The sequence below is a fragment of the Coptis chinensis genome, chromosome 8, assembly GCF_015680905.1.
Source record: "Coptis chinensis isolate HL-2020 chromosome 8, ASM1568090v1, whole genome shotgun sequence".
NCBI lineage: Eukaryota > Viridiplantae > Streptophyta > Magnoliopsida > Ranunculales > Ranunculaceae > Coptis > Coptis chinensis.
Genome location: NC_141463.1, coordinates 20,400,164 through 20,411,023, shown reverse-complemented (window position 1 = coordinate 20,411,023; position 10,860 = coordinate 20,400,164). Strand labels below are relative to the sequence as shown.

At 35.2% G+C, this 10,860-nt stretch overlaps 1 protein-coding gene across 5 annotated transcripts; it reads right to left on the bottom strand.

The window, feature by feature from the left end:
- Positions 1-3,631: 3,631 nt before the first annotated feature.
- Positions 3,632-10,684, bottom strand: LOC147480446 (uncharacterized). Of its 5 annotated transcripts, XR_015207034.1 has the most exons (9): positions 10,546-10,684; positions 10,360-10,458; positions 9,890-9,930; positions 8,483-8,536; positions 8,296-8,383; positions 8,057-8,146; positions 6,663-6,756; positions 4,280-4,357; positions 3,632-3,928 (listed from the first exon to the last, which is right to left on the bottom strand). XR_015207034.1 is itself a non-coding variant. In XM_086581601.1 (8 exons), the coding sequence occupies exons 1-8, from the start codon at positions 10,546-10,548 to the stop codon at positions 3,852-3,854; spliced, it is 546 nt and encodes a 181-aa protein (XP_086437727.1). In that variant the 5' UTR covers positions 10,549-10,684; the 3' UTR covers positions 3,632-3,851. The 5 variants fall into 5 exon arrangements, 2 of the variants coding, with proteins under 2 accessions (XP_086437727.1, XP_086437728.1); XR_015207035.1 differs by lacking the exon at positions 8,057-8,146; XM_086581601.1 differs by lacking the exon at positions 4,280-4,357.
- Between the last annotated feature and the right edge of the window lie 176 nt (positions 10,685-10,860).

Here is a 10,860-nt window from a genome sequence, read left to right as displayed (position 1 = left end):
GTAGGACCGCGTCCCTGCACAAAAATATTATTAAGTCCTACCCTCCTGCAAAAGAAAGTTAGCAATTTTATATAATATGTGTAGATATCCTATAGGTATTCCAATGCAAGCCCAAATACACTCGCATAATCAAATTAATTTATCTTATTAATTAATCAATTTCTTTTCTTATACACATATTTCACAACCTATGTACCTTAGGTCATTCCCGCCACATTCAAGGAATACCCAACCTTACATTCCCGTACACTCAAGGAATACAACTAACCCAAGGCTTAATACCTTAGTTCTTCTCTAGGGTAGTCCAAAACAATCTGGTCATTCATGGCACATTCAATGAATACCCGAGTCATTCATGGCACATTCAATGAATACCCTTATATAACGCTAATGGGCCATTTATGGCACATTCAATAAATGCCCACCTAACATATGACATCATCAGCCATAAAACTCAAATCCAAAACTTGAGTCGTGGAGTTCTAAAAGAGTGCGGTAAATTTATTTATGCATTATTGAACTTTATTTTATATATCATTTAAGATAACGAATGAGTATCTTGATTCCTATATTTTTGATTTCTGGCGTTATTAATTTCGGGGATGTCTTAGTGTCATAACGTTGCATATCATAAAATACCGCAAAAAAATCACATAGTAGTTAATACACATACCCACGATATATAGAGGTCTTAGCCTAAAGTCAAGTATGCTAATAGTCCTAGACCTATCTTAATAACCCAAATCATAATCCGAAGTTAAAAGGTCAAATTGGGTTAATCGGGTCAAAGTCAACCCCGGTCAACAATCAACTCTGGTCAAAGTGTCATCGTCAAAGTCAAACTGCTGCGTTTCCATGTTCGACGGGTTCATGGTCATAGCCATGGTTCATGGCTAAGGTCAATGGTGCATGGCTCATGGGCTCATGACCAAGGTAACGGTTCGGACCTAACCGCCAAGCCCAAACCTTAGAACCCGAAAAGTCTAAACATTCAAATACCCAATTAGATCTATTTTAAGTCCAATGGATCGCCCCAAGCAATATTAGAAACGGGCCCAAAACTTTAAATTAAACAGGTCCACAAAATAAGAGGAAACCGGCCCACAACAAGTTATCAACTAATAGGAAAAGGGCCCAAACAAAAACTTAATAAACTGGCCCAACTAACAAAACCAAAATAGCCCAAAAACCAAAAAACCAGCCCAAGCCCAACTAAGATGAACAGTTACTGTTCATCTTCTCTAGCTTCTCTCCTCCACCAAAAATCCGGCCACCACCAACCACCACTAATCCCCACTCGTCCCCAACCAAATCAAAAATGACGAGAATGAAAACCATACAATATTTACAAAACCAAAACCCCAACTTCTTCAATATATATCTTCTCAAAAACTAGATCTAGCCAAATTTCGAACCGCCATTAAAGAGTTTTGGGAGCTTCCAATGACCCCATTCGACATTCCAACATACCAACATACATCAACCATTCAAAATCACAACCAAAACAGTTGGAACTACAAAAAAAATCGCATCTTTCAGTAACACAGTAAAACGTTCGGCGCCATTAAAGCCTCCTCAAAGCTTTGCAAAGACCTTGACAACCTCCCACCGTATTTCGTCCAACCACAACACACTACCCAATCGGCAGCCAACCAACAATCAAAAAGTTTACAAAAACGACAACCACAACAGTATCTAAACTGTACAGGACGTCTGGGCTCATGCCGCCATTGACGAAGCTCAAGCTTGAGCGGCTTAAGTTGAGTTCAAAAACCACGACCAAACCGAGTTTAAACGAAACCCAAGCCGACCTCTTTTCCAACAGTTCAACAGTTTAATCACAAATCCGAAATTTAATAAGGTTTAATAAAACAAATGGCACGAAGTCCAACACAACAGTATAATGAACAGTATCAATACACCGAAAACCATACGTTCGGTGAAATAGCAAAATAGCTACTCACCTTAACTAACAGCTCGACGAATTTTCCTAGCCCGAATCGTCGTGCTCCACCTCTCCAGCAAACCAGCTTCTTCTCTTTTCCATTTTTATATTTTATTATCTTCAAAACCCTATTCTCTAGAACAATGTGTTTATATACTTGGGTCCGAAACCCAAGCCCAACACCGACTCGGGCCCAAAACCAAACCCACATATCCCGAGTCCAATCCGACGAATTTTTAAAATAAACAATTAAATTAATTAATTAAATAGAAAAATACGTATATAAAACACAGGGTGTTATATGGTTCATCGGCATATGTTCTAACAATTGCAGTTAAACATTTACTCATCAAGATATGTCTCCAAATAGCTTAATAGCTTAGCACCTGTAAAAAACTCAAGCATGCAAGTAGTTGCCTCCTTATCTAAGCATTTAGCATCTGTCAACTCAGAAGTTCATAGGAAACAATGACATCATAGACGTGGTTGTAGTTGCACAGAAGAAATAGATACGCAGTGAGAACATTATATAAAGTAGAAGATTACTAAGACACATGCAAGCAGTACATACATACCAGGATACATGCAGACTACAGGTTTCGGTTATATGGGCATGTGCAATAAGATCAATGACAGTAGGAATTTTAGATATACATTTACAAAGGTAAGAAAATCAGTGAATAATTATGACTATAAGAAGGTGTCTACCTAAGAATGTATGTGCGAACGACATGACCAGAGGACATCTTTGTAAAAAATATTCTTGGTAAATGTTCCAGTATATCCATCTAATACCCCTTTCTTAACTAAAATTTTAGTTTAGATTCTACATACTCCCTGTGATAGAACATACAATAGCTTTGTTCCATTGCACAACCCATTTGCTGGATCAAAGTTTTTAAGGAGAAGTAATAGTAATTAAATTTTTCGCAACTCAGCTCATTAAAAAATAAAATAAATATAAAAGATAAACTAAAAGAAGTGTATGTGACTTGACAGGTAGAAACATTGTATTGATACCTTGATGGAACACTCTGTTTCTACTCAGCTAAATGGACTTTGTTAACCAAAAAAGTATAAACAGTTCACTTGCTAGAGCTAGTGCTGGAGGTTGCAGAAATTAGGACGACTGAACACATGTACATTATGAGGTTTATCTTTTTGTTGCTGCCTGTTAGAAGTCTGTAACCCATGAAAGGAGAATGTGATTATATATCTAAAAACAGCAAAAAAACAATATTATTTATACATAACATAAATCGACAACAACAACACTATCCATATATAAGAGCTGTGAACATAGGAATTTTTTGCTAAGTACAGAAAAGCTTCGAAGCTACTTACGATAGAAAGAAGACAGTAACCTCTGATAGACATCATTTGCTTTGGAGTTAATTGAGGAGAACACGACAGTGTAGACCACATTTCTTGTGAAAGTTCCCAAGTAACCTGGTTGGTTCCCTTTTTCTACTAAAACCTTGGTCATGTGCAGTGTCTTGATACGCCTCTTGAGAGTGCCACATAGAGTTGGTCTGGTTAAATTTTTCGCAAATCAATAAATTTTGTAAAGAACAGAAACCAAAATTGTGATTTGAGAAAATGTTTAACTAATTTTTTTGCAAAACGATCAAGTGGAAGATTCTACAAATGTTTTATTGTATAACGCAAGGTGGCAAACCAACGCAAGGTAGCAAACCCATAAAACATAAATAAAAATATACCAAAGTAAGCCTTTAAATATTTATCCAACTACTTGCTTGGTTCCACTAAAAATGACGAAAGAGAAGTCTGTAACAATATATGTGAGACATTTTTATCAACAAAGTGACGCCTCTCTAAACAGTTGATGTCTTTGAATTAGACCACCCCCTGGTCTGTTAGTGTACTTAAGCTTCATGGTAGAAGCTCAGTCATTGTCCTCTGTTAGTAGCCCCCTTCCCCGCTCGCTTGTGGCCATTATCGGAATCAAGGCCAAGTTGGTCCCTAAAAAATGAAGGAAGAAAGAAAATGAATCATAATTTGTTTCTGAAAGGGATTAATGGTGTAAAAACATATTATGTAACCATGTCTAGTGCCTACTATATTCACCATGCAATGTCTATACTGTTAGTGAACAATAAGCTAATGCGGAACTTGGAATAGTTAGGAAAAAAAAACAGTTGGAATTTGGACACAATGCATCATTCAAAAAGAACAATCCAATCACTGAAAACGGTAAAAAACCAAAACTTCGATTTTGAACATTCGAGGTAATACCATATATTGCAATCAAATTTTCATCCCATTAATTAAACAATTTCTAAAACCATCAGTGTAGAATTCATTTTTATATACCTCGTATTTGTGCTTGTTCAATTCCTTTTAAGGTTGTACCCATTCTCCCTCTTCATCCGTTTTACAATAGGTAGCACCCTATAGATTATAGAATATACCATAAGGTCGACAATCATTTCCCTATTCAACACATCTTTTAACAAACAAACAATAATAAAACATTAAGATCATTCTAAAAAATTCATAAAAAGGATTGAGTTGTCTATATCTAGTAGCTACTCACCAAGCACCGTAGAGATGAAGTCTCACAAATAGCGAGTTGGCCGGTCGCTATATGTGAAACTTGCGCGCATGCTTTCAAAATGACTGAGTTGAATGGGAAGGTCTTATACAAAGTTTAAATGCTCTAGAATAAAATACTTCTCATGTTTCCACAAAGTGTGCATAGAAGCTTGGCCTCCTTCCATCTTTATTTGGTTTATGTGATTCCAAAGTTCAAAGAGAAAAACTACACCAAAAAAACAGACCCCTAAGGTGTGTGTCATCACAGGCAAGAGTTCAAACTAAGACTCCCCAGTTGGTAAGATTCCCCAGTTTATTAAAAACAGAAGCAAAGTAACCTCTAATAAAGTAATAAGCTATTACTTTGGAATGTCTACTGCTAAAATTACGAAGCAAAAGCTTCACTATAGAACTAACATTTAGATCTACATGCATTGAAGAAGCAAAAGACACTGAAGAAGCAAAGGACAACTTAAGACTAAATATAGCTAGTCACAAAGTCTAATAAATCTTAACAACGGACAACAACTAAAAGGTGTGGCACAAAGCAATAATAGACTACATTTTGCTTTGTGCACCTTGGTACTTGGTAGCAATTGGAGATGTTACTGTGCTACCACTGTGGCTTTCATTCTGAATGTTGTTAATCCAAATATGAACAGTGTGAACCGCACTTCTTTTATTTACCTAAGGTGTAGGTCATCTTTGTCCATTTTTTAGCTGCACCTGATACTCAATTATATCAAATATTCGCAAACGTTTATGGACATTGGGCCCAATTGATGCCTTTCCTATTAGAACTACACTTGCTAGTAATGGCTTATGAGTCATGTGGGTGCCTAGTTGATTATTGACTTGAGCACTTCAAAGACAAAATTGCCAACTGAGCCTCCTACCTCACCAGGTACATGATTTTCCCCACAACCAATCATGTTGGTCAAGTGCTTAACCCCCTTAACTCATTAAGTCATGGCCCAACAACAGTCTTTCCATGTATTTCCAAAGCCTATATAATGTGGCCCATCAGTTCCTTTGGCAGTATGGAAGTACTATGGCCTGCCAAACTCTCAAGTCGTCTTGAGTACACCTAAAGTAATTCAGCTCTTACGCATTCTTCATGAGTTTAATGTTGTACTCTACTGTTTAATCAAACAGTCATTTGAAATAGTATACAATAAGATATTTAGATTTATGGATTACTTTTACAACGATTAAAACATATATGGTTGGATCGAAAGGGCATTACAGTGGTAGCATTTTATGTCCACAAACAGAGTAAGGTAAAGGCTGGGCTCCTTTAATAAAACTAAACAATTCTAAAATCAAACACTTAAAAATAATTTCTGTGTAAACTTTAAAGAAGAAAGAGAAAGGAGTAAGTTAAGTGATTACTGTTGGTGATGAAGAATAAGTGAATTTGTAGACCTGAAGATTGACATAGTCAGTAAGTCACAAATTTCTCTCACCCTTATTTTTTTTTCTAGCTCCACAGTGGACTGTCTCAAATATGTGTATTCTCTCTCACCCTGTGACTCGAAGAGAGAAATGAGGCAGAGGTTGCATGGTTTGGTTTTTTAGTGGAAAAGGTTAAGTTCTAAATATAATCTGGGTATCACAGTCTATCTTCTATGAGGTACCTACCACCCTTTGGAGACAAAAGGGATAGCGAAAGATTATAGTTCAAATTATTAACACTATAACCCATACAGGTGCATACATGGTTAACTCCTACCCACTTCAAATTTAAGTGTTGTATTTGTATTTATCTGGGTTGAGTGGCAGAGAAGAAGATAATTAAATAGGGTAATGAGGTAAGTAGTAGTAGAACAACATCTAAAATATGTAATTAGAAAGAGATAGTTTAAAAGAAAATATGAACATAAAACATATATCATAATTGAGGCAATAATAGCAAATCAAACAGGGGAAGAATCTATATATTGGCTATTAACCCATAGAGACAGATATCATAATTGAGACAATAATATCAAATCAAACAAGGGAAGAATCTATATATTGGCTATTAATCCATAGAGAATAGCTAGAAACTCAACCAAGGTCACTAACCTGACCTTTAGAACCGCTCCTATACTTAAATCAGAAACTACATACAGAGCTATATTACCTATATTGATTGGTGTGTTGATAGTTTTGCACTCACCTTGTATGCATGTCAGAGCTTGTCTCCTTACTTCATTCACTTGAACCAACCGAACCTCGATGCATGGCAGTGTTTGTATGATTTTGAAAGTTTTCTGAAAATGGAAAAATTGAGTTAGAAACTTAGAACTGAAGTAGTTACGTGGTTCCCCATTAAAAGAATAGAACAAAGAAGTTTACATTATATGTGCATTCATTTGTAGGTGCCAAATTACACTTATCAATGAGGTAGTTTGGTTCCTTATATCTCCGATGCAGGCCAGGGTAAACATGATTGACAAGTTGAGGATTGCATCTATTGCTAGTATATAATACAAAAGTCAAATGGTACTTGTATCTAAGTAGGTTCTTCTCCTTAATAGAAAAAAAAAAAAAAAAAAAAAAAGATGAAGGGCATACAATAGTAAAAAATCAACATGAACATACCTGAACTTCTTCGTTTAGAAAAAAACAAAAGATGTTGCGTGAAAACATTTTCTCTTCGAAGGTTGCAAATGAAGAGAACAATTTAGGCGACAAATTATAGTACTATCGGGTGAAAGGGCACCAGTGTAAAAAATCCCTAGTCAAAATTAAAAAAAAAAAAAAAATAATCATAACAGTGATTGTTAAGAAAAATGAGAATGTAATCTAACCTATTCTATGCATATCAAAGCAATCCGTTGAAAGCGCAAGAGAATTTTTTCGAGATGAAGAAAGATGGTTACCAAGATTTTTTTTCTTTGTTTGTCTGTCTTAACTTCAAATCCTCATTTATTCATATAATTGGTACATTTATTTGTGAAAGTCTCCAAACGGTGCATTTGTTACTTGATTGGAAATTCGTAATGCATCACCTGAATACAGTTCTAGTTCTGCCCTATCTCTACTTATCCAAAAAAAAGGTCCGCTCTATCTCTCTTCCTATTACTCAAGCCTTAGTTTATATGACGAGGATGTGCAAAAAAACTGGAGCCAAAGCAAGAAGTTGATTACAGGCACAGAAACTCCCAGAGGACAAATTTTTAGTGTCCTAGGCATCATAAAAAATCCTTTTAAAACCATCATTATCCAAATGATTATGAGGGTTCAGTCTACTGAAATTTCCTATATGACTGAAGGCATTAGCATTCTTACTAAACTATCGTCAAAAGGTACATAGTTTGCTCATCCTTATAACCTCTTTTTCTTATGAAATTCTCTGCAATAAAAATCCAAATAAGAAATCCTTGATGGTCCAGGCGTTGCTTGCACACGCATATAAACATGTTGACAAAATCTTGTAATGGTACTCACACATGTAGAATTTTTTTCCCGATGGAGTTTTTATTTAATGTGATATGTGTACATATCTCAAGCCATGTGATCAATACCAATTTCTACCGCTTTAGGAGCTAAGTAGGCATAAGTACTTACAGTTATAGGGCTTGGATCCAAAATTCTGCTTAACAGTTTCATTGCATTAAAAGAGAGCCAAGGAGGGCAAGTAAACTCAGGCATCAAAATCTGGAGGCGAGAAGAAGCAACTATTAAACATAAGGGACCCTAAACAGAAATGGAAATAAAATAGGAAAATGACATTCTAAAGTCCATAAAGTGACCACTTTTTGGTACAGGTTCATAAGATTAGAATCCTCGAAAGGCAAGTAATTAACCTGCAAGTAATACAAATAGGATAACACCACATGACCACAAGTGTGTCGTTGCCCCATCATAGCCTCTATCATTGAGGACCTACTATACCTAATTGAATAGACAAAATATTCCCAGGTTATTTACAACTAAAGAAAATAAAGATAACTACAACAAAGAAATTTGATATGATATGGGAACCAATAGTACCTCTGGAGCAACAAAATTTGGAGTACCACAGGTAGTGTGAAGTAGGCCATCGTCCTGCCACAAAAACGCTTACAGTTAAAATCAAATCTAGATCTATGAAGAACATTTGGAAAAAAAAAGTTCAAAGAAATTAGGTTGGGGGATCTGTGAACAGGTGGACTTGATGACCCATTTCAAATGTACAATCAGAGTCCACAAGACCCTCACTCCCCACAAGACCAAACTTTAACAGATGGAATATTGGGAAAAACATATACGAACAAATATAAACAGACAAAGACGAAATACAAAAACTTGTCAATAATTTTCATTATTTAGAATTGAAATTACCCTGACTTGTTGAGACAGTGGGCTTAATCCAACATCAAAAACTTTGAGGTTCCCACACATGTCGAGGAGAAAATTTTCTGGCTGAGCACATGCAAAGTCGAGCTCGTGGATTACTTAGAGTCACATGTAACTTCATTAACGCATGTAAATTTTGGAAACTAATGGAGTATTTGCATGAGATAGCACTCTAAATAGACATGTAAGCTCCACCATCAAATTCATAATTCCATCTCTGATTTTTTTTATTTTTTTGATAGTTTTCCATCTCTAAATTGGCATTTATGACGATGCAACATTTTTTATTTTGACAATAGGATGGGCTGACCATTTGCACTCATACTTCATTACGACTTCTCATCGAAGGTATGGAATCTGCTTGAAAGTTTTCTCAAATTATCTCTCATAAGCACCTTCACTGAGCTCTCTTCAGATTTAATTTCAGCCACGGAGAACCTCTCAACTAAATTGACAATAATACTTCTTAACAGATATAGACATAAACCTAGGGAGATACTTGACACAACACTCGGTATTATAACAACGTTTTATGAAGAAACGACACATATACTTTCATTGTTAAATAGGCTCACTTGCCTCAGGTGAGGTTATCAATAAAAAACTTACGACAGGTTAAGTAGAGTTAGATGGAAAGTTTTGACATCAACATCAAAAAGGTATAAAGATTATCAATGATACCAGAGACGAAGTCTAGAATATGCAAGAATTATCCATGTATAGTTATAACCAATATTTATCAAACACATTTATTGCCTGTGCAAAAAAAAAAATCCATAATGCAAATTGGAGCTGAAATCGAGATCAATCGTGTACAGAAACTTGTAATAGTTAGATGATTTGATAGTCCTAGGTTCTAAGGAAACTAAGTTGTACTTTTTGACAGAAAAGAAACACATTAAGTCCAATTCACACAAGTCTACATGATCCTTGAAAGAAAGTTAAATCGTAACACATGCTCTCTCAAAAAGTATGAAGAGAGCTCAATCTCTCAAAGAAACTTCTCAATTCATTATAACAAACAAATGAAGGAGAAATAAAATAAATAAATAAATAACTTACATGAGTGGATTGGTGATGCCATAGTTGTCAACCAGAAAGGCCTGAGAAGAGAAGGCAAATTGAGAGAAGGTCAATTTGGAACTAATGTACAGATGATTGAAATTCAAATTAGAAATTCATAATTGGCATTTCTTAAAAGAATGCATATGTATATATAATGTAATTCGCTGAAAAACCAGTATGTACCGAGTACCCAACAAAATTAAAACACATAAATATAATAACATAATACGTTTGCAAATGATATCTACATAAATAGAGGAAAAGAGGCAAACTGAAGGTGTCATTCCGTCTATCGTAGAACAGATTGACCTCAAATTAGAAAATGAAGGTGTGTGACTTAATCCAACAGAAACTCTGATGATACATTTGAATATATACTTTAATCAAACACATAGGCTTAAAAATATTGTTTCTTCAATAAATTTTATACTTTGATGAAGGAGAAAAACATAACAAAATAGACATACCTGCAATGCGTCGATCTTGATGAAGCCAGGCAATAAGAGAGAGAGAGAGAGAGTTTGGGTGGTAGATGGCGAGAGAAGAGTCAGAAGACCATCGTTTTGCTGAAACAATTAAAGTCGCTAATTAAAGTATGGGGGTTTAGAAAGGCAAAGGGTTTTCTAATTAAAGTCGGTATTTATGGTGCGTACCATTCAAATGGTGCGTGGATTTGGGATTTTGATTTACCACTACATGATTGACCCATTACTCCCATTCAAAAGTGTTAAGTAAGGACATAGTGGGTACCATAAATTTATATAGAGCGAAAATAACTAAATAGTCCTTCTAAATAGTATATTTGGGTGTTTTAATTTAATTATTCATTTAGAGGTATTATCCCTAAGAAAAATATCAACAAACAAACAAAAAAAAAATGTATAGGCTATAACAGAAAAATTATATAGATATTCATTAGGACATCTTGAGTACAAACTACAAAACAATAGTAACCAACCAACAGTAGT

Excerpts from the sequence above, each read along its gene's own strand:
- LOC147480446 (XM_086581601.1), bottom strand. Across the intron at positions 8,384-8,482 it reads CAAATTTTGTTGCTCCAGAG|GTATAGTAGGTCCTCAATGA; the intron begins GTACTATTGGTT and ends CTATTCAATTAG. Across the intron at positions 8,147-8,295 it reads CCTATTTGTATTACTTGCAG|ATTTTGATGCCTGAGTTTAC; the intron begins GTTAATTACTTG and ends TCTCGCCTCCAG.